The sequence below is a fragment of the Rhinolophus hipposideros genome (assembly GCF_964194185.1).
Source record: "Rhinolophus hipposideros genome assembly, chromosome: 7".
In the NCBI taxonomy this organism is placed as follows: Eukaryota; Metazoa; Chordata; class Mammalia; order Chiroptera; family Rhinolophidae; genus Rhinolophus; species Rhinolophus hipposideros.
In genome coordinates, this window is record NC_138053.1 from 75,071,652 (window position 1) to 75,096,106 (window position 24,455).

General features: G+C 33.4%; 1 protein-coding gene across 4 annotated transcripts in view; it reads left to right on the forward strand.

Annotated features, from left to right (window-relative positions):
* Positions 1–24,455, forward strand: part of RICTOR (RPTOR independent companion of MTOR complex 2) — a 102,745-nt gene that overhangs the window by 72,496 nt on the left and 5,794 nt on the right. For 2 of the 4 annotated variants that reach the window (XM_081052969.1, XM_081052971.1), the window contains 21 exons: positions 91–171; positions 2,180–2,280; positions 3,960–4,125; positions 4,393–4,494; positions 4,597–4,643; positions 6,492–6,627; positions 7,024–7,223; positions 7,391–7,517; positions 7,886–8,050; positions 8,215–8,291; positions 8,748–8,826; positions 9,919–10,028; positions 10,489–10,576; positions 11,777–11,869; positions 12,235–12,341; positions 12,883–13,112; positions 15,074–16,082; positions 16,370–16,441; positions 19,241–19,418; positions 20,204–20,288; positions 21,055–21,288. In XM_081052969.1, coding sequence (XP_080909095.1) covers positions 91–171; positions 2,180–2,280; positions 3,960–4,125; positions 4,393–4,494; positions 4,597–4,643; positions 6,492–6,627; positions 7,024–7,223; positions 7,391–7,517; positions 7,886–8,050; positions 8,215–8,291; positions 8,748–8,826; positions 9,919–10,028; positions 10,489–10,576; positions 11,777–11,869; positions 12,235–12,341; positions 12,883–13,112; positions 15,074–16,082; positions 16,370–16,441; positions 19,241–19,418; positions 20,204–20,288; positions 21,055–21,288 — 3,487 coding nt within the window. The remainder of the gene's footprint in view (positions 1–90; positions 172–2,179; positions 2,281–3,959; positions 4,126–4,392; positions 4,495–4,596; positions 4,644–6,491; positions 6,628–7,023; positions 7,224–7,390; positions 7,518–7,885; positions 8,051–8,214; positions 8,292–8,747; positions 8,827–9,918; positions 10,029–10,488; positions 10,577–11,776; positions 11,870–12,234; positions 12,342–12,882; positions 13,113–15,073; positions 16,083–16,369; positions 16,442–19,240; positions 19,419–20,203; positions 20,289–21,054; positions 21,289–24,455) is intronic. The other 2 variants (XM_081052970.1, XM_081052972.1) reach the window with 2 other exon arrangements.

The following is a 24,455-nucleotide window of genomic DNA, read 5'->3' on the forward strand; positions in this document are numbered from 1 at the left end:
CAAAACTCTTTCAGAGCAACCAACATATAAGATGTATAAATATATTCGTGTATATTTTGCAACTATGATATTTTCTTTTTATTTTCAAAGGGTTTGGTTGAAGTGATAACAAACAGCGATGACCATATCTCAGTTAGAGCTACCATCCTGTTAGGAGAACTTTTACATATGGTAAGTTTACCAACCTCTCATCATGTGTCAGACCATTGTTTTAATTTATAAAACAGGTTGTTTTAATAATGTTTCTCTGTATTATCTAAAAAAAAAACACACCCACATATCTTTTGTATGTTTATCTTGGCATTACAAAGATAATGATGCCTTGTATCTTGAATATATATGTATATACACAGAAGGTGCCAAAAATTGTACACATTTTAAGAAAGGAAAAAACTATTAAAATTGTAATACTCAATATATACCAATAACAAAAGATGAACACTAGTCATGTTTGACTTCTGCAATTACAAGAGGTGCTCAAAGTGGTTACCATCAGCATCCAGATACTTCTGATTATGGCAAACTACTGCTTGAGCAACGTTGATTGGCCAGTGTCCACTTGTATACATTTTTTTTGGCACCCCTATATATATATTGGTTTTATAAGTGGAACAAATATAAAAATACAAAGTGCTGAATGTTGATTTTTATACTTTCAATGTTGGCAATTTGAATCCTATAAATCTTAATCTCAGAAAAACTTTTTACTTACAAAGCAAGGAATTATAAAACTGTAGATTACTTCAATCAGTGAGGATTGAAATTGATATATGACAGTCAGTGCCTGAATTTCAGAAAACTTTGTGCAAAAGTTCTATTAGGTTGGTGCAAAAGTAATTGCAGTTTAAAAGGTTAAAAATAATTGCAAAAACTGCAGTTACTTTTTCACCAACCTAATAAATATAACTGCCTTGTTTGAAGACAATCTTCTCAGTAAATTGGGGTTTGGAGGATAAGAATCCCTTTTTTTTTTTTTGCCATGATTTTATGACATTAATAACTTCTGGAAAAGAGGAGCTAGGAAAGTGATCTGATAGTTCTTTACTCACAGCAAATCAAGCAATGAGGGAATTCTGTTTATGAGATAGAAATTCATATTTGTAGGTCACATCATAGTTAATAAAATATTTTAAAAAGGCTAAAAAAAAACACTTTAAACTCATTCAGGAAGAAGTAACTGAATGGCAAATCTTTTAAAATTATGTTATAGCTTGCTATTATTGGCAGAGTATTTTTTGTTTTTGTTGTTTCAGCACTCCCCATCACCACCCCCAGTTGTTTTGTTTTTTTTTCCCCCCACATAGCAGCTGGGCTGTGTGAGTGAGATAAAGAGAATTAAACAGAGTTTAATGATGACTGTTTTGTTTATTAATGAATTATTTAGCCACTTGCTCTGTTCTCCTTCAGAAAGAATTAATCTCAGGTTCTCAGGTTTATTTTTAATTCTTAAGATATCATTGCCTGTAAGCATGTCACTATCCTGAATTATTTGCATTTATATAAAGGAATTTCTTCTATAAATTTCATCTGTTCCCTTCCTCTATATACCAGAATTCTGTGATTCTCTTGAAATATAAAAACTGGTCATTTTGAGTAGTATGTTGGTGTTAGTTCATTGCTTATTATTCTTAAGTCTTCTGACTTCCACATTTAATTAATTTAATTATCTTCATTGGTAGAAAGCAGATTTTGTGGTGGAATTTTGTTTGGAAAGCAGTAGTTAATAAGTTTCTTATTTTAAATATTGTTGGAATGTGAGACAAACCTGTTTTGAGAAGGTGGTTTTTAAAACCTAAGAAGTCAACTCATAAGTTATAATACTGATTCTAGCTTTTTAAATGTTATTTTAATGTAACATGGTAGCTCCGAATCTATTTTTGATATCAATTAAGAATTGAGTTTAATTGGGTACCACTTAAAAATTTATACTTCAATGTTATAATAAAGGACCTATTAAATTTATGGTTTTATTAATATGATGTGAGTCTACATCTTTATATCTGTTCCATCTTATCCTTGTTGAAAGTAGATGAGAAAAATTATAAATAAGTGTGTATTGGGAAGTAAACCATTAATTTCATGAGTAAAACCTGAGTTCTTAGTATTATCTCTGTGGATAGTCAAGAACATGAAATATTTCTATTTCTCACCTCTTACAAAATGTTATGTTTCGTTGTAGGCAAACACAATTCTTCCTCATTCACATAGCCATCATTTGCACTGCCTGCCAACCCTAATGAATATGGCCGCATCCTTTGACATCCCTAAGGAAAAAAGACTGTAAGTATCGGAGCTCCAGCAAAGCTTGTGCCTGGTTTCTTCAGTACCCCCTTAGATAACCTTCTCTGTTTTTTAGAAAGTAGCATGGATAAGTTATACTTGGAAATTCTTTTAGGAGAGCCTTAAAGATAAGAGAGAAAATTAATAGCTTTATTTAATAATTTGTGTTTTAGGCTACAAAGTGTTATAGCTTAGTAAAATCAGCTTTTTATAACATGTTTCTAGACAAGGACATAGACTTTCTACCAGATCACTTAAAATGTTGGTTGAGAGTATTTTTTAACAATTTTGAGTAGCAATTCAGACTCTTTTTAAATGTCTAAAGTATTTCAAATTAATGAGGCACAAAAACTAACAATGTATTCTTTAATATGTGTGGTTAAAATTAATGTTGGAATTTAGTAACCCATACTATAGGCATTGAAGAGAGCTAAACTCTTAATACTAAAGGAGACATAGCAAACATAGAATTTATAATCAAAGTGTGGCAATATAGCTGTAGCTCTGCTGGAATTCTAGTGCTAATAATAAAATATAATTTAAAAGGTAAAGACGGAGAAGCTTGATTGGGAAGTGCTAGTGTAGGTGTCTGTTTTGTTTTCATTTGGTAAAGATTATGTCTAGGCCAGGGGTGTCTTTTTCTTTTTTAATTATGATCAGAAATATATATATGTATATATATATTTGGACTTTTTGTAATAATCTATTTTAATTGTCAATGAAAATACTATTATTTAGCAAACTGAATGAAGTTATATTATAAACTGAGGGCGTTAGGGCCTATCTCAGTTCTGTCTTTAGGCTTACATTAGTAATGGTGGCTTTCAGTTTTAATTTTAGTTTCATGACAAAAACATGTCTTTCCTAAAGCCTGGTAGAACTAAACTCTCTGAGTCCAATTATGGCCATGAATTTCAGGGTCAATGAAGAATGCAAATTTACCTTCAAAATTCCAGTAATAATAGTCTTCTTAGAATATTTTTTTGTTTTGTTTCTGTTTTTGTTGTTTTTTTTTTTTTTTAGCCCAATAAGCTCTTTATTGATAAAATAAATACTATCTCAAGGTTTTAAAATTTTAAATTTGATTTCTATTTACCAGAAGTTCTGAAGTGGATTGCTACCAAATTTTTGAAAGGTGTGCTTTTATGCACCACAAACAAGAATTTTAAAATAATTATTAAAAGGATACCATTTACAGTTGCAGATGAGTGACAAATATGGAGACTGTTCAGTTGATACCAGAATTATTGGTTATCTGTATGGGTTGGGGAGTGAAATTATATTCCAACCTCATGTCATAAATAATCAGTTTCGGATGGATTAAGGACTTAAATGTGAAAAGCAAGGCTTTAAAACTCTTATAAGAAAATATAGAAAAGTAGGTTTCTGACCTTGTGGAATGAGTTCTTAAAACAAGTATTCAAGAAGTGCCTACCACCATAGAAGAAAAGAGTAAGTACATGTTTAGATGAGTCTGCATAATCAATGTTTCTTCACATACATCAGCAGTATTACTGATTTTTTTAAAATTTGTGATTCCAAATTTGATTAGTTTCCTTTTTAGTAATAATCTCTAGCCTTGAATTTATGTAAGTTTTAAAAGAGTAATTTACCAAAATGATCTCTTTAAAATTATACTACTAGCCTTGCTACAGTATTAATTGAATTTTTTCTGTTAGGCGAGCCAGTGCAGCCTTGAACTGTTTAAAACGCTTCCATGAAATGAAGAAACGAGGACCTAAGCCTTACAGCCTTCATTTAGATCACATTATTCAGAAAGCAATTGCAACACACCAGAAACGGGATCAGTATCTCCGAGTTCAGAAAGATATATTTGTTCTGAAGGTACTGACATGAAATCAGGATTTTTAACTTAATTTCCTAAATATGCATATACTTGCTTGGATTTACAGTTTTATTCATGCATATGTATTTTCAGGTGGCTTCCAAATTTTATAGTGACTACACAGTTTTATAACTTTTAAAGTTAAAAAACTTTGATGATCCATCCTTAAATGAAAAATCTTTCCTTTTGTTTTTAAAATGTAAATGTAGTTTTCTGATGTGAGACAGTTTGCCTTAATTTTCCTTATTACTTTCTGATGATTTTAGGATACAGAGGAAGCTCTTTTAATGAACCTTAGAGATAGCCAAGTTCTTCAACATAAAGAGAATCTTGAATGGAATTGGAATCTTATAGGTACCATTCTTAAGGTATGACAGGATACTTCTTGGTGATGGCTTGATTATCTTTATTTTTTTATTCATTGGTAATTGATAGATACGTTTATAATATAACATATTATGTTTTTCTAGTGGCCAAATGTAAATCTAAGAAACTATAAAGATGAACAGTTGCACAGGTATGTAAGAACTGTTTTGCATTTAAATGTAAAGAACTTAGATTTGATTATGCCTAATAACCTGCTAAAATTAATAATAGTTGCTTTAAAGATACATACATACATTTTAACAGTTGATATTTGGTACGTACGTAGATGCTCCTCAACTTATGATGGGGTTACATCTCTGTAAGTTGAAAATGAATTTAATACACCTAACCTACTGAACATCTTAGCTCAGCTTATCTTAAACATGCTCAGAACACAATATCAAAAAAAAAAAAAGCAAAAAAAAACCTCTGGCAATACAGCACCCTGTAGAGTTTTCGTTGTTTACCATTGCGATTGTGTACCTGACTGGCAGCTGCAGCTCATGGCCACTGCCCAGCATCACGAAAGAGTATCATACTGCATGTCGCCAGACTGGGAAAAGTTCAAAATTCAAAATTTGAAGTACAGTTTCTATTGAATGTGCATCTTGTTTGCACCATCATAAAGTTGAAAAATTGTTAAGTCGGTAAATGTATATACATTTTAAATGTAGTCTTATTTTATAACCAAAAGTGTCACTTAATTCTTTTTCTAGTTATTTGCATTCTGGTTTTAGTTGGAACAAATAAAGTACTTGAGGTAAAAGTTTCTCAAATGGGTAGTATCAACCATCTAGTAATCTTAGCCCTAATGTATGAGGATGACATGATAAGGACATAGTGCTTTTCTCCCTAAATGGTGGCCATTTTTAATATGCTACTTCTATTTCCATTTGTATCTGACCTAGGAGGGTTAGCCATTCTTCCTTCTCTTCATACTCCCTCTTAACCTGGTTAGTGCTCTACATGCCTTCCACAAACCATAATGTTGTTCATAACAAATACAGCACTTCTAGCTACTATGCTTTTCTCTAGTATTTTCACTGCTTCCGAGTTTAGGCCAGCCAACCACCAGTACTGATCTCATTGGATGAGAGGGACTTTACTTCATGTTTTTGAGAAGTTCATGTCAATAACGTTATTGTTTGACTGTATTTATCTACTCATGATATTTAACTGAATATCCATATTAAATTTTGAGAAATATATAGAACATATAAATTACATCAGAATAAAGAAGCATAGCACTAACTTTTCATACAGCTTGAGAACAGAGATCATTTCTCATTCATCTTTGTTTCTTCAACTCCTCGACCTGGCACATTTATTGGATTGGATTGTAGTGAATGAAATTAAGTTGAACTAAATTAAATGAAAGCTTAGAACATGATGAAAATGATAACATTCAAATATCGTAAATTAATGTCCATTGCTTCATAAAATTCAGTTGCCTAAATTTTACCTGCAGCTTTTATACTTGGCTTTTTGCTAATAGTGAAAAATTGACAAAATCATAGTATGGTAACGTGCTTACAATTACCTAGTGTAAGATTATTTTATAGAGCCATGAGACAATGTTCTTCATAAAATATAATAGAAGAAAATTTATGTTCAGGTGGCTTTCTCATATTTATCCAACCTTATCTTCTAGCTATGTTATATCTGCATTTTTCCTACTAGCATATTTCTTCACATTTTTTCAGGCATCACACCATAAAATTTGTATTCTACAAATATATTCTACAATGAAGGGGTTTTTTTGGTTGGGTTTTTGTTTTGTTTATTTGTTTATTAGGGTGGTGTTTATGTGTGTGTGTGGGAGAGAGAGAGAGAGAGAGAGAGAGAGAAAGATACCAAACGTGTTTATTAAATTTCTTGCCATTTACCTCAATGGTTAAGACCCAAAACATTCAAACCTTATTATATTATATGCTATGGTTAAGATTCTACAATAATTGTTTGGTTTCTTACTTTGCTGCTAATTTTATTTTGATCTTAGGTTTGTACGAAGACTACTTTATTTTTACAAGCCCAGCAGTAAATTATATGCCAATCTGGATCTGGATTTTTCGAAGTCTAAGCAGCTCACAGTTGTGGGTTGTCAGTTTACAGAATTTCTCCTTGAGTCTGAAGAGGTAATAAACACTGACTGTTTTCTAGATCAAATGTTTTTCATTGAATTTGCTCCCTTCCTTTTATTTCTGAACATGCAAAAACTATATTTATAAATGAGGGAATGAGCACAGACCTAGATTTGGATCCTGACGTAGTCACTAGCTAGTTTTGTGACTTTGGGCAGGTAATTTGACTTCTAGAAGACCTAGTTTTCTCCTTGTAAAATGGAAAAGAATACCATCTCCATGCAGCATTGTGTGGAATGGGATTAAAAACAATAGTAACTCAGTGAGTGATAATCTGTTATTAGTGTCTTCATCATTATCGTTGAATTTTTTGGACTTGATTAAAGCTTACTTTTCTAATTATAGACACTAAGTGCTTTTCCAACAATATCACAATGTATTTGCATTTAGGATGGGCAAGGATACTTAGAAGACCTAGTAAAGGATATTGTTCAGTGGCTCAATGCCTCATCTGGAATGAAACCTGAAAGAAGTCTTCAGAATAATGGTTTACTGAGTACCCTTAGTCAACACTACTTTTTATTTATTGGAACACTTTCTTGCCACCCTCATGGAGTCAAAATGCTGGAAAAATGCAGTGTATTTCAGTGGTGAGCATGCCTGGATTCTGTTTCTATTTGTCATTAAACTCTTTCCTTTAGAAATGTCTGTTTATATTAGAAATTTTTAAATATTTGGTGCATTAACGAATCAACACATAATTTCTAGCAACCTTCATTATTTTCATCTTTTGTTTTTTTTTTTTTTTTTTTTTTAGTCTCCTTAACCTTTGCTCCTTGAAAAATCAAGATCACTTGCTAAAACTGACAGTTTCTAGCTTGGACTATAGCAGAGATGGATTGGCTAGAGTCATCCTTTCCAAAATCCTAACTGCAGCCACTGATGTGAGTATAACATAAGCAATAAAACTCTTTTTATGACCAGTTAATTCAACATTTTATAAGTTTTAGCCAAGTAAAATCAATTATAAATTGTAAGAATATGAGATGGAATTTAAGTTTACTTAAAAAGTTTGGTTTCACCAAAGAATTCCATACAGTACCCATATTTTTATATAAAGGGGAAGAAATATCTAGATAGAACCAGAAGTATTTTACTAGCACTAAAGTAATATTATCAAGGACTAGACCGGCTATTCCAATTTTCTGCCTTTTTCAAGTAGTAGAACTGTCTCAAAACAAAGTCAAACAGGCTCTATCCATGGTGAAGTTGGTGCTGTTGTTGTTTCTAATGTTTCCGTTTATCTTGATAGGCCTGCAGACTGTATGCAACAAAACATTTAAGAGTATTGTTGAGAGCTAATGTTGAATTCTTCAATAATTGGGGAATTGAATTACTAGTGACCCAATTACATGATAAAAACAAAACGATTTCTTCTGAAGCTCTTGATATCCTTGATGAAGCATGTGAAGACAAGGTAAGGGCTCATTATTTTATAATAAAATGGACATCGATTTTATTAAAATATTCAATTTTAATAAAAAAATTATGTGAAATTATGTGTACAGTATAGGTGTTTTGGAAGTAAAGATTTACTATCTTTCTGCAATTGCTAATTTGCTTAATAATTACTTATTTTAGGCCAATCTTCATGCTCTTATTCAGATGAAGCCAGCTTTATCCCACCTTGGGGACAAAGGTTTGCTTCTCCTCCTGAGGTAAATTTTAAGTAAAATTTTCTTACAGTTCTGTCTTCTATCGTGTTCTCTCTGGCCGTGTATATTAAAGCTGGATTCAGATCTGAAAAGGAAGCACTCTAAAGGGTTTAGCAGTCAACTTCTGAAAAAAGCCTATAGACATTAGAAGCCTTTAGAACCTTGGACATTCTTTAATACTGAAACTGTCTTTTCATTGTTTTCCTTAATGTTTCTTTTACTTTACTTTCTTTCTATATCTCATGCTTTTCATGACATTTTCCTTTACTGTGATTAGATTCATGTGAAAATGTATTTGTAATCGAAGTTACAATAAATAATAGTTGACCTTTCAGTTTTAGAAAAAACCTATTCCTAAAGTCTTTTAGCTTCTTAAACATATTTTTTGTTTGAGATTTTTAGTCCTTAAACATTTTTTGTCAGACGCCATGTTAAACTATTGCTTGTTTTAATTTACAGATTTCTATCCATTCCAAAAGGGTTTTCCTATCTGAATGAAAGGGGTTATGTAGCAAAACAATTGGAAAAGTGGCACAAGGTAACTTTCTAACAACTGGTACACCAACTGGTTCAAATTGTATGTTTTTATCTTGGGAAATAGATTTGTAAATTTGGAGGATTTTATATCATCAGTATTTTGAAACTAAAGAGGTAAATATTTACATATTACATGAAGTCAAGTCTTAAATTCTATATAATTATTTACATTTTTGTTTATCCTTTAATAAAACTTCAGTTATTTTATAGTGAACTGTTGATTTTGTGTACATTATGTTGAATTTTAGATCCTCTCATTCTCTTTAATGCCTGTATAGTACATTAATATATGATGTACCTTAATTTTTATAAACATTCCTGTATTTATGGGTATTTAGGTTGTTTCCAACTTTCTAGTTTTGTAAGTGTAAAACTATTTAGTTTTACTGGATATTCTTGCATGTATATCTTTGTATACTTTTGCAAGTATGTCTGTTGGATAAATTTCTATAAGTATAATTGAGTCGAAATGTATGTGAATTTAAATTTTTGATAAATACTGCCAAATTGCTTTCCAAAGAAGTTCTACCCAATTTTTTTAAACACTTTGAAGATCTTTTGCAATAAAGATGGCAGTGTGATTGGCTCTCAGTTGAAAGAATTTAAAAGTTTCCCAAATCTTAGTGGGAAAGATTTTTTACTTTTGACCTGATTTAAATCAGTGGGGAAAGATACCATTTCTTACCAAAAGGTGGTAAATGATAGAACTCTACTTCTTAAAATCTACTTAAAATCTACTTCTTAAAATTTCTAGTAAATATACTCAGAGTTTAATATTAAGAAGCTAGTTGTTTCGTTTTTAACGGAGAAAGGGATTCATTCAAATAAGACGAAAAACAAAATTACTAACTCATATCAACCGCAAAATATTAATTGAAATCGAGGGGAAAAGTATAAGCAGAAATATTTTGGGTATGATAGAACATTTGCATTCATAATACCTTGTCCTAACCTTTTCAAAAATTTCTTAAATCCCCTAAACAGATGTTCATTTTTCTCATATTTATGTTCCAAGATTTGCGAGGTACTTAACATGTTATAAATTTAGTGAATTTCTGATATTATATACAAGTAAGACTATATTATCTTCTAGGAATATAATTCAAAGTATGTTGACTTGATTGAGGAACAACTTAATGAAGCACTTACTACTTATCGGAAGCCAATTGATGGTGATAACTACGTTCGTCGGAGCAACCAAAGGTACCACTCAGCCAGTTACTAGAATAATTTATTGCTGGTCCTCACATTTAAATGTAAAACCAGTTTGTAATAAATCATTAGTTTCTCAAGTTTTCTGAGTACTTGGATATTTGATTTCTTACACTCACAGAGCAAAAATCTTCTTAAAGAACAGCATTGATTGCTCAAAAATTCCAGTGTCATTCATCACATTCTACGAATATGCTTACTGATAAACATACAGATACTCCATGTCTTACCCTAGTCTGTCTGCCTAGTCTCAGCTCTCTTTCCACTACTCTGACATCACCTAAACTATTATTTCTCTCGAGAAGTCCTCATGCCTTTCCATCTCCATATTTCTATATATTCTGGGAGATTATATCTAGTAATTCTGTTTAGTACTTTATTGCAAGTCATTGTTTTAATTAGCATATTTAGAGTGAGTGAGTAGGTATATCAATCATCTTTGTTATATTAGATTACAGCGTCCTCATGTCTACCTGCCTGTACACCTTTATGGACAACTGGTACACCACAAAACAGGCTGTCATTTGTTGGAGGTACAGGTAAAAACATGATTTGCTTATTTTAAATAGCTACAATAGCAGAAAAAAATCTTAATATTGTTAATGTATTATCTTTGCAGAAGTGTCTCAAACGCCTTACAGTCAGTGGCATAATTGCTTTTAAAGCCATCCATCTTGTAATTGATTTAAGCAGTCTATGTTTGTAATTCTTAGATCTATTACTAGCTTGTGTGCATTTCCCTGACTTATGTGTCACCTTTTGCAAAGCTAATTCGTTACATAGAGTCAGTAACCCAGTCTGAGTTATCTCCTTTATAATTTGTTGGGGCAGTTCATCTTAATAAAAACATACTGAAGAACAGTTTCTTCATTCCTTTTGTTGAGAAGTTAAACTGAACCTGATACAGATTCAGTTACCTTTGGTGAGCAACAAAGAAAGTATAAGCTGCTGTTTCTTAGTTCGTCACTATTCTCACATACTTCGTGGAGTGTAACAGGCTTAGGCAAGCAGTTGTTCTTTGAGTGTAGTATGCATGCCAAGTTTGTGACTGGGAATATGTCTTGTAACTAAGTGTTTTTAATAAATACAACATTTTTCTTACGTTAGGAATAGTTACAGAGGTATTTGTGTATGTGTCTGAACAATTGTAATTAGTGATTTAGTTCCTTTTTGTATCAGTGTTTGTATCAGCAGCAAAAGTTTTATATAAATCTCTATAGTTTCATGTATTTCTACATCATGCCTATGAAGATTATTGGGGCACATATTTTTTATACTATTTTCTTAAAAATTCACTAAAAATTTAAATGATTTGCTCAGTGTGTCTTTACCTATATAGTATGATAAAATCTTGGCATTCATTATTTTCTATTTAAAAGGAGTAATAATTATGACTAACATTTTTGTCATAGTAGGTACCAAGTACATTGTTAAGCACTTTATATGCAATAATTCATTAAATTATTAAAGCTTATGAGACAAATGCTGTTATTATTCCTATTTTAGAAATTAGGAAATCAAGGCATGAGGAAATTAAGTAACATGCTTACGGCCACATAGCTAATAAATGCTAACCTTAGAATATGAACTAAGAGCCCATGCACTAATGCTGCCTCTTAAGAAATTTTACATAAGCAGAATTTACTAAATGCAAACCTTAAACAGGTCTTAAGGTGTAATAAGAAAATACATTAAAAACAATTATTACTCATGTGGATTTTTTTTTTTCCTTTCTCTAGAATATTATTACAGAACTCTGTCACAACGTTCGTACACCAGATTTGGATAAATGGGAAGAAATTAAAAAACTGAAAGCATCTCTTTGGGCCTTGGTTTGTAATATACATTTGTATAAGATCTTAATTTTAGATTTGTCTAGTTTCCCATTAATATTAAATAAATAAAAATCATATTATTTGGAACTTGTTCTTAGATTAATATTCTAATACCAAGATTGTTCCTGCCCATTTAAATATTATTTTTAAGCTGGAAGATAGATGACTAAACTATTAGTTTTCTTGCTATGGCAAATGGAACATTAATCCCTAAAGTTTCTTATTTGAGATTTTTTTTCACATTTATTCCTCTCTCATAGATGGAGTTAATTTTTTTGTTTTTTGGCTAGCTTTCCAAATCTCTTGAAAGTTCCTCTTGTATAATGTTTTATATTTTATATAAGTGATTTCTTTTCTTTCAGGGAAATATTGGCTCATCAAATTGGGGTCTCAATTTGCTACAGGAAGAAAATGTGATTCCAGATATACTAAAACTTGCAAAGCAGTGTGAAGTTCTTTCCATCAGAGGGTATGTCATTTAACTCAGAAATCTTTCTAATGTATAATATGTTGTTCACAAATGGGTGTGAGGAAAAAGTATTTTATGATTCAGAGTAGTTCATTAGAATTGTTAATTCAATTAAAGCCCTAATGATAGAAGATTTTTAAATGCATTAAGGTAAGCATCTTAAGGAGCTCCTTATTTAATATTATCATTCTGTTTTTGTCATGATAATATTGAAGTTTACCTGGCCAGTAAACAGTGAAAGTGTAGTGTATCCAATAGCCCTAATATTCCAAATTTATCCCAGAAAAGCTGATATATGTTTTTTTCCTAAGATTGCATTAGGGTGTTATAAATTATTTTATTATAATTAGTATTTTTATTAAGAATGTTCTTGTGTTATTTATTGCTTCTAATTTACCCCGACCTCATTTTAATGCATTTTCAATTTTTAATAGCTTTTCAAGAAAATTCAAATGCATATAGCAGACTAATATTTTGTGGTTGCTTTAAGATATCTCAGTTTGGAATAATAAACTGTCATTACTACGTCTTTTGCGTACAGGACCTGTGTATATGTGCTTGGGCTCATAGCCAAAACCAAACAAGGCTGTGATATTCTCAAATGTCACAACTGGGATGCTGTAAGGCACAGTCGCAAACATCTGTGGCCAGTGGTTCCAGATGATGTAGAACAACTCTGTAATGAACTCTCATCTATCCCAAGCACCTTAAGTTTGAACTCAGAGTCAACGAGCTCTAGACATAATAGTGAAAGTGAATCTGCGCCATCAAGTGAGTGTCTTTGACGGGTCATCTGAAGTTAGCCATACTTAACATTTGTATTTGTAACATCAAAATTTAAATGTGTTTGTTACATTCCTAATTTACTTTTTTCTAAGATAATTTGGCAATAATAACCTCTTGAAGGAGAATGTATATCTTTTCTCAACAGAATATATAGCCACCAACCTACATTGTTCTCTCCGCTTGCTTTCTAAATAGCCTTTAGGATATCCTACTTACAGAGTTAAATAACAAGCCATGTGCCAGAAGACCCATTCCCCTTTGTTTGTCAGAAAATCTAATACCTTCTTCATTTACCTACCTTCTTCATTTACATAGTTTTTAATTCATGTTTCAGATTCAGAGATTGTTAACCAGAATATATTTGTTAAGAGATTATATTCACATGTTCATTTTTGAGAGAAGAGCTAAATTTTAAAATTCAATAATGAAACTGTTAAAAGATCAGTGTCAAAAATCAATTAAATAAAAAACAGTTTGTGATTTTAATCCCTGTGCTAAATGCTATTAGGTGTATAAAATTTAAAACATTTTAAGAAAATAGTGCAATATTTATCAAACCATATTTTACCAGATCTAAGATGCTATGAATTAGAAGATGCACCAATATTTTATGTCCCACTAAAAAAGAAGGAAAAAAAATGTTCCCTAGTAAACGAGGACATATCACTGTTGCAAGATGCATCCTGATTTTAGAGCTATTAGTTATGAAAAATGTGCATCTTAGAATTAATAGAATATGGGAAATAAAATGAGTTTTGCAAGTTTAGTTAGAATTTTATTTTGCCTTCTTTCAAAATTTATATTTGAAGTAGTTTATAATTATTCAACAGCAAAGTTAAAAATAGAAATAAAATAAAATCCTGTATATGTCATTAGGCACTTGGAGTGAATCTTTTATTAGAGTTAGGCACTGAATTTAGATGAATCTCTTAGTACTCAAGGCAAATGAGAAGTAAATATAATTGGTTTAAACATGAATTTAAAATGTTGTGACTTGGTTCTTTGTAAGTGTATTTTGTTTAAGATTGGGAATTTATTTGTTATAAGATTAATGTCTCCTGCCTGTTGTGGGTAACACCACCAGGAATCTGTGCCAGCTAAGTGAGCATCCGTGGTTAAGGCTCTTTTTTTCCTTCAATTTTATTCTGAGTATTTGGAGGTTTTGGAAACTCACTGGAATAATGAAACTTCGTGTAGACTATGCCAGGCGTCCTACAGTTTTTCTTTGCAAATAACAGAAGAACCTCATAGTGACAAGTTTTCATTTTATTCAAATCCAAACTGGATCTCAAGGAAGCTCTTTTTTCATCCCTTACAATATTTTTTATTGGTGAAATTCAAAATAATTGAGTATAATTTTTTTCATTCTTCTAATGAGAAGAACGAAATTGTTTTGGAGGGAAGGGGAAACACTGTATGGTTTCCTAGGGCTGCCATAATGAAGTACCACAAACTTAATGGCTTAAAACAGAAGTTAATTCTCTCAAGTTGTAGAGGCTAGAAGTCCAAAATCAAGATGTCATCAGGGCCATGAACCCTCTGAAATTCCAGGTAGAAAACTTCCTTTCCTCTTCGTAGCTCCTGATGAGAGCTGGCAGTCCTTAGTGTTCTAACTTACAGCTGTATCACTCCAATCTCTGTTATCACATGGTATCCCCCGTGTGTTTGTCTTCACATAATCTTTCCATCTCTTACAAAGAAGCTAGTTGTGCTGGATTAAGGGCCCACCCTACTCCAGTATGACCTCAGCTTAACCAATTACATCTTCAACAGCCCTGTGAAGGAAGCTCTTTTTCTGTGGCTCAGCAATTTAACCCTTCATTTTTAAACATTTTTATCCCATATGACTGTTACACAATAATTTCTTGAAATATTTCCCTCCTAGTTACCATGATTTTTGTCTGTCGTTTTTTGTGTGCTTTTATTAATCAGTGCTTTGCTCGTAGGCATGTTTATAATGGAGGATGAGCGGTTTGGCAGCAGCTCTACGAGCACGTTTTTCCTCGACATCAATGAAGATGCAGAGCCGGCCTTTTATGATCGACCCGGGCCTATAAAGGATAAAAATTCATTCCCTTTCTTTGCTTCTAGTAAACTTGTGAAGAATCGGATCTTAAATTCACTCACTTTGCCTAATAAAAAACATCGTAGTAGCAGTGATCCAAAAGGAGGGAAACTGTCCTCTGAAAATAAGACAAGCAACAGGCGGACCAGGACACTTACGGAGCCCAGTGTTGACTTTAATCATAGTGACGATTTTGCACCCATATCCGCAGTACAGAAAACATTACAATTAGAAACTTCATTTGTGGGGAATAGACACATTGAAGACACTGGTAGCACTCCAAGTATTGGAGAGAATGACTTAAAATTCACCAAGAGTCTTGGAACAGTGAATCACAGAGAAAACACGAGCCGAGAGAGATTAATTGTAGAAAGTTCAACGAACTCACATATGAAGATACGTAGCCAAAGTTTTAATACAGACACTACGACAAGTGGCATAAGTTCAATGAGCTCAAGTCCTTCCCGAGAGACAGTAGGTGTAGATGCTGCGACTGTGGACACAGACTGTGGAAGTATGAGTACTGTGGTAAGTACTAAGACTGTTAAGACAAGCCACTATTTGATGCCACAGTCTAACCATCTCTCTCTCTCCAAGTCCAACTCCGTGTCCCTGGTGCCTCCAGGTTCTTCTCATACACTTCCTAGAAGGGCACAGTCCCTTAAAGCACCCTCTATTGCTACAATTAAAAGTCTAGCAGATTGTAACTTTAGCTACACAAGTTCTAGAGATGCCTTTGGCTATGCTACACTGAAAAGATTACAGCAACAAAGAATGCATCCATCCTTATCTCATTCTGAAGCTTTGGCATCTCCAGCAAAAGATGTGCTGTTTACTGACACCATCACCATGAAGGCCAACAGCTTTGAGTCCAGGTTAACGCCAAGCAGGTGAGCGAATATATATCTAAAACTGAACAATAATGGTTGCATTTTAACAGACTAAAATGTAAAGCATTAACCAGGTTTTACATCTACATTAGCCTCAGAACTGACCTATTATAATTGTTTTTCTATGGTAGGCTATAAGCTCCTAGTTACCCGATATGATTTGAAATGGATTCTTGCAGCTGCGAGGGGGGAAAAAAAACTCCGTTAGGCCCTGAAAGTAAACATACATGCTTTGCAAGGACAAACAAGTCACAAGCTTTTTTTTATTTATTTCTCGCTTCTGCAAGGATCGATTTTAAAAAGAAGCATGTCGGGGGAATCAGGAGCTTAAGACCTACAATAACAAACAACTTTTTCAGGTAGGTCAATTTAAGGCTCCAAAAGTTGACCTTTTTTTTTTTTTTTCTTTTTTAAAGTAACTGAAAATTTCAGTAAAATTCTTTTCAGTTTAAGTAGCTGTTATTAAGTAGGAACTTAATGAACATTAAATGAATTACTTGGCCCTCAGGATTCAGCAATACCAGTTTGCCTGTACTCAAGAATATTTTGGGGATATCTATGCCAGGTCGAAGATTACAGCAAGCTGGTCAAAGTAAACAATTTTGATATGTAATGTTAAATTTGATTGTTGCAAAAATTTCTGTACCTATATTTTTTTTGTTCTTATTGGGCCAAATACTTCTAAAAACCTTTTTGGTTTTAGATTATTCATGTACACTTATTTAGTATTTGTCAAGTACTAAGAATAGTGCCTAGCGGGTATTGAATATTCAGTAGAAGTTAGCTATTATTATCATCATCATCATTATTGGTAATCATGTCTTTAATCCTTTTGGCTCGCCCAAAAGAAGTGATTAAGCAGTTTTGTTTCCATAATGCTAACACATTTAGTATAATGGGTTCCTGATAGCAAATAATCAATTAAATCTATGTAGTAAAGTTAATGAATTCTATTCAAAAGGGGTACTTAGACCTGCATTCAGAGTTTCTTACATTTATTCTAAAAACTTGGATATCAGGTTTTCAGGCCTATAGAAGCAACAATTTGAAGCTTCTATTGGTAGTACACTGTACAGGAAAGGACAGGTGATAAAATTGGTTGCAGAGGAGGAAACTTCCACTACAACAAAGTATTTGAAAAATACAGCATCCTGGGAGCAGTCAGTCGGGGGCACTAGATAACACAGCACACTGAAATAGGCAGTAGGAGCCCCATCACCTTATAGCTCACTACAGTAGCTAAAGTGCTGTGAACTTGGAGCCATCCAGTTAGGTTTATGGTCGCTCATCAAAGGAGACATTCCTATCCAAATGGACTAACACATAGATAAAAAGTGTAGTGTTTAAATATTCATAAGAAAACCACAAAGACATTTACTCCCAAATCACTTATTCCCTGACCAATCTGGGTTCTTAGTATCTTATTTCCTGTATTTTCTGTTAGAACAGGAGGAGATTTGGAAATTTTACTGCTAGAGTAAAATGCCAAGTCATTGGCATTATAAAGAATGGATAGGTGTTTTTGATTTCTTGGGAAGGGAAAAAAAAAAACAAGTAAAAAACAAGAGAAACGGGAACAGCTTATACAAAGGCTTGAAAGCATAACAAAACTTCAGGTTCATCAAATCTTTCCTTTATTTTTCAAATTATATTTAGTACTTACTTGGTACAAAGTTCCATGGAGGAAAAAAATTGATGGCATTAGTTTTCCTATTCCTATTTCTATTTGGTTCAGAGAAAATGAAAACAATGGAAGATAACTATACATTTACTTGAAAATAATGGATCGGAATCCAGGCTGAGAAGATGTTTTTTTGTTGGTTTTATTTTTGTTTTTGTTTGTTTTGTTTTCTTATAAAAGAATAGGCATACTGACACCTGTGGTATAATGGATGGCATGAATCCAGCAATCTTAAAAACTATTTCCTTGAGGTATAGTAAAAAAAAAACACTGAAGTGTAGGAATCCTTAATCTTGGAGTTGCAATCCTGGCACTGAGAGTATGAGTTTGGACAAAGTTCTATAAATTGTACTGTAATGTCTCATCTGCCTGAATTCAACAGTTTTGCAAACCTCAGCAATCCAGAACAAAGCCAGGCAGACCTCAGTTGCTCACCGTCATAAATCTATATAGTACAGTTCATGAATTTTGAAATATCTAGGCCTCAGTTGCCTTATCTAGTGGCGATTGGAGTAGATCAGAAGTTGTAAGCTTTTTAAATGTTGCTTTTTAAACAGAGAAACCCTTTCTTCACAAAAACGTTTCTGTGGAAACCCAATATGTAGAATAGATAAAAATGGAGCTACTCTGGCTGAAAAAGGGATTGGGAACGCAAGTAATCCAATAATTTTTTCTGCCCACTCCAGTAGTCGTTGAGTTTTATGGAGTCAAGAAGTATAACAGTATAATTTTAAAACCATTGACTTATTTTTTGAAATTTTTTGTAAATTTCTATTGTGAGTGGTTTTTAGATAGATATTAGTAGAAATTGAGTGGTTTTTGCTATGGTCTTAAAAGCTACTGTTTTTGAAGCATTTATTTTGTGTGCTTTACAAAATAATTCTTTAACACCAGGCTACATATACCAAGCCTATTAGCTTGTATATACAATGCTGATACCTAGTAAATATTTTAGCATCTCCATCGCACGAAGAAGAATCTTTATGAGAAAGGTATATCTTATTGAAATATCAGTAGACCATATTTGTTACGGAGTCACTAATAAGGAGTACGTTGAAGAAATATTAATGTTTCATATAAGGCAATCTCTTGTAATATTTAGAAATGATACCATTTTTGCTATTTTGTGTCTGCCGTGTCACATAAATCTTATGTTGATAAAGCATTGAAGTAATTACCACACAAAGAATGAAAACTAATTCTTATTTTTCATAAAAATAGTTCTAAATAGAGTTATACCTGGGAGACCCTAACAGTTGGTTTTGATAGTGGTTAACATTACTGATGATCTTTTATATATCATTTTATAACAGTTAAATATTTTCAAGCGTGTATATGTCCTCAGTAAACAAGATGGCACTGTTTAGTACTTGACTAGATACTTATCTTTTATGAAGATATGAAAATAAGTTTTAATTTCTTTGTATAATTACTATTGCAAACAGACTAATGCTGGTGTTTGTTTATGGTGTTTTAGGTTCATGAAAGCTTTAAGTTATGCTTCATTAGATAAAGAAGACTTACTAAGTCCTATTAATCAAAATACCCTGCAGCGATCCTCCTCCGTGAGGTCCATGGTGTCCAGTGCGACATACGGAAGCTTAGATGACTACATTGGTCTTGCTCTTCCAGTAGACATCAATGATATATTCCAGGTATTGTAAATTCTATTTTTTTCTTATGATTTGGTTTCCTGTTTTACATTCTGTAACTGCTTTCTAGAAATTATAGAGTGGAGAAGGTGATTTTTTTAAGGCAGTTTTGTTTAAAGAAATTATTCGAAAATCATTTCACCTTTCTCAAGTGTTGTTTAATATCTCCCAGTCTCCAGAACATTATCCTTCTCTTTCCACATTAAATCAGCATCTTATTTGATTTTATCAGTATATTCTCTATATATACGTAGTGAATTCCTAACCTTGCTTTGAGTCACATTTGACTTATTCCTTGTTGCTTTTTTAAATTGAGATATAATTGACATATAACATTTTGTAAGTTTGAGGTGTACAGTGTATTCCTTGTGATGGTGGGGGTTTTTTGTGGGATTTTTTTTTTCCTAATCCTTGATCCTGTTTATCCCATACAGAGCAGCCACATGTTGAGCCCAGTCATATAAAGTGGCCCTAATCCCATGAGATACTCACAAATCTTTAGGTGATAGTACTAAATATACACTTTCTCAGAAATCTAAAGACATTTTGGATAAATTCCAAAATAAGTACTTTAATATTCATTTAAGTCACCAAGAATAGATAAGGACTTTAAGGGTTATTTGTTCTTTTGTCAAGTTTTGGTAATTTAACCTTCTGTAACATTTTTGTTGTAGGTGTGTATGATAGTAATTCTATTTAAATTGCATTTCATTTAATTTTACTAATATTCATAAAGTGGAGTTCTTTTTATAGGAAGACTAAACCATGATTTACATCTGTTTTATTAGGTAAAGGATATTCCGTATTTTCAGGCTAAAAACATACCTCCACATGATGATCGAGGTGCAAGAGTGTTTGCCCATGATGCAGGAGGTAATGCATGGTTTGTTCTCATGAGACTTCTCTTTATATTAAAAAGAAAGTTTTTTTCAGTAGGATGACACTACAAATTCAGGTATACTTACTTTTGAGTCATCTCTATAATTATACTAAAATAATTGTTTGAGTCAATTTAAAAATTAAACCACATTTTTGTGTGTGCATGAGAGACTTTTTTTCTAAAGTACCCAGCCTCTAAGAAGACAAAAACTAGACCAATTACGTACTTCTATTTTAAATAAGTAAAAAATTTGTAACACTAATCCTTATAAGTCTAAGAAACAGCCATTTGGGCCAAGGACAGTGATAAAAATGTACTTACACATTATATGGTCTCTCTTTGTTATGAACTGTAATATTTTAAAGAATATAGGCATATCAGCTAAGGGTTTAAAGCTTCATAGTCTTGATTATTTTTTTAAACAAGTACCTCAATAGACTCAGAATTAATTACTTTTCTTTATGCATATATTGAGGATAATTGAAATGGTGCTTTAATTATATAATCTCAATTTTCCATTTTGTATCTAACACCTCATATTAGAGTAATATAAACATATCTAATGACTTTAATTATTTTTCTAGTTAAAGCAAATTCTTTCTTCTTCCCAATTAAGTTTAGATTTTGAGTGATAAAAAGAATTGTGGTATTTTTCCCCTGGTTTTCCTTCTTTAAAATTTCACATAGTTTGTCACCTTGAAAGAAGTTGTCATTGATACTATCTTTCTCAGTTTATGTTTTATATTTACTTATGCACAGGTCTTCCATCTGGAACTGGAGGTCTTGTAAAAAACTCTTTTCACTTGCTACGACAACAGATGAGTCTTACGGAAATAATGAATTCAATCCATTCAGATGCTTCTCTGTTCTTAGAAAGTACAGAAGACACTGGATTACAGGAGCATACAGATGATAACTGCCTTTATTGTGTCTGTATTGAAATTCTGGGTTTCCAGCCCAGTAACCAATTAAGTGCAATATGTAGTCATTCAGGTGAGTGATTATGTCCTTCTAGATGAATCCATCTGAATTTGAATCTGCTCCAGGTACAAGTCATCTCCCAGCCTATCGATCATCCCTCATACTCCATTCTCACTCCCTCGGCCTTAGTTCAGTCACTTAACATCTTCCTGTTGGGGAGCAGGGTAGTGTTTCAATCTCCAGTTTTGGCCCCTTCCAGTTCCCTTTCAGACTGCTGCCTGGGAATGCTGCCTTGACAGTTCTTTACTGGCTGTTTATTCGTGCCCAGCACACACTCTTGGTATGATCAGCCTAGTGTCCTTTTTCACCACTCTCCGGTCTTATATGTGACACACCATTACTGACTGACTTGAAGTTTTTGAACAAATTGTGCTCTTTTTCATGATTCTAGGCATGAAAGAGGTGTTTTCCCTGCTGTTTCCTCCGCCCCTCCTCCTCCTCACGCACATGCACGTTCACACATGAGCGCGCTGTCTGTTTGGCAAGTGCACCTTATCCTAAGTGTCAGGAGTATTTTTTCTGCGAAGTTTCTCGGACTCTGAATTACATGTTGACTATCCTTCCTCTCTACTCTTCATTGTCCTTTGCGCATAGATCTCTTATGATAATTATTGCTTGGTTATTTTTTTCCCTTCCACTCAATAAGTTCTTCCAGGGTATGGTCTGTTTATGTCTTTTCATGTTTATAGTTCTGATATCTAGATGCAGACTGCTTTGTATATAAGACATTCCGAATATTTTCGGTCGGAGTAAATAAAGCAGACTGCGATTCAGTTTTTTTATATGATTTAACAAATGACTTATATTAGCAATTTCAAATTAGTATGTATGTGTTTAAAGTGTTACCGTAATACCTTTTCTTGGTGACTATCACTGAGCTACCCTCAGAAAAACCTAGTGATGACCAGAGTTCTCCGAATCACTCTTCCAAATTTCTCCTTGGTATTATGATTTGGAGCTTCCCAACTGATGGGTCGCAGCACACTAATACGCCACAGATAAGTTATGGGTATGCTGAGATGTTAGCCCCCTCAGTGATTCTGTGCCCCAAGGGAGCCTGGGTTTGACAAACGCCTGGATGAAGCACTTCCTACTGTGAAAAGTCCTTTGAAAGAAAAGGTTTGAGCAGCATTGTTCCAAAGTATTGCATACAGTAGAGAAGATGCTGTTTTAAATCACTTGCCTATATACATCGTTTATGATATTTTCTGCAAGTTCTGCTTCGTCCATCATTTACTCAACATTACTTACGAAGCATTTACTATGGAGTTTTGCTGTACTGTTTTCTACTTATTTATCAAATAAGAAATGAAGAAACCAGCCCCTAATTACCCAGTCACAGACAGTCACAGCTAGTTCTAACCCATTTGTGACCTGTAGCTTGGAGAGGGATCAGGCAGTGTCATGAAGTGTAGCAGGTGAAGGACTTGCATTCAGAGGCTTTCCTTTGGACACAGCCATCAGAGCCCCTCGGCTTGTCATTCTAGTGGTGTGGGATGTCAGATTGAACAGCAGCAGGGGAGAATAACTCTTAACTGGAAAATGATTACAATTTGCTATCGATACCCATCTCAGAGATGTGAAGGGGGGAGGCTAATTGTTAAAAAGTCAGTGAACCTTTACTCATTCATGCATTCAACATAATATTTACCACACCACTATCACTCCCTGGGTGTGGTGTTAAACTAGATGCTAGGAAAATAATTGGGAGAGAGAAAAGTAAAGACATTATTAGTGTACTCTTTGAGCTTTAGTCCAATGGGGAAGGAAATGAATTGATTGATTGATCGATTGTTCCACCAATCATATTGATTATACAGATGCAATACTGCATTTGTAAAAAGTGCCATCAAGGATGGATACATGATGTTAGCAAAGGAATATAACCAAATAGGTAGGTAGTTCAAAGAAGAAACTTCTGAAGAAGATCATATTGACCTGTGGTCTGAAGAACGAATAGAAGCTAAGTGAAAACTGGAGTATAGAGAATTTTAAGACAGAGGGAAAAGCATGAGCAAAGGTCTTTTCTGATGTGAGCGAGCATGGAAAGCGGAAGGGACTAAAAAGACACCCGTGTGAATGGAGCTCAGAAAGCAAGGGGAAGGAGATGCAAGATTAGCCTAGAAAAATAGGTAGAGACCAGGCCCTGCAGAGCCCTTGCTACCCAAAGAGTGGTCTGTGGACCAGCAGCATAGCTCAGCATCACCTGAGAGCTTAGTGGAAATGCAGAATCTCAACCTCCTCCCACACACAGAATCAGAATCTTCATTTTAACAGGTTATTCTGTATACAGTAAAATTTGAGAAGCACTGCTGTAGACTATGTTAAGGATTTTGTGTATCAGACATCCTTATCCACGGCAGGTAATTAAAAAACACTCCTGCTATTTTATGATCATGTTAAAGGGATGTCAAGACTTGAACCAAGAGATTTCGTTCTGGAAAACTTGGTGTCTGGTGGTGCTGGTAGTGGTAGTGGTGGTTCAAAAAATGTTCAAGTCAGGAGGAAGGCTATTGAATACGACATTTAGTAACATTTTATTGTGTCCACCACCTTCACATATATTTATACACTGTGGTTCTTTGCAAGGCAAAATGTTGGCCTTTCAGAATGTAGTATTACATGTTTTTGTTGGGTCCAATTTATATATACTATCACATTTGCTCTCATGTCGCTAAGTAACTTAGAGTGGAAATATGAGTATTTTAGACCAGACCAGACCAAAAAAAAAATCAGCCAACTCTAAAAGACAATGGCAAGAAGAGTTTGAATGTTTAGGTTATTAAATTGGCATTTTGTGAGGAGTGGGAAGAAACTACACTGGGGAGGGGAGGGCCTTAATGAGACAGTGCTGGTTTTCAAATTTATTTTAGCTATAGAAGCCATGTTTTAATCCAAATCTTCACAGAAGACCAGTGGTATGCAGATGACCAATGACCATCTAGGGGAATAATGGAGTCCTGTCTGCCTGGCCTTGCCCAAGTCATGAGATGGGGGTGAGGGCAGGAAATGCTAGGACTCCAAGGAACACTGAAGACCACTGATGTAAACATAGCAAAGCAGTGAGCTTTAGTGTCAAGAAGACTTCGGCTCAAAGCCAGACTTTTCCACCTAATTTGTTATTTGATCTTGGGCAATCTGCCTAATTTCATTCAGCTTTAGTTTTTATTTTTGCTTAA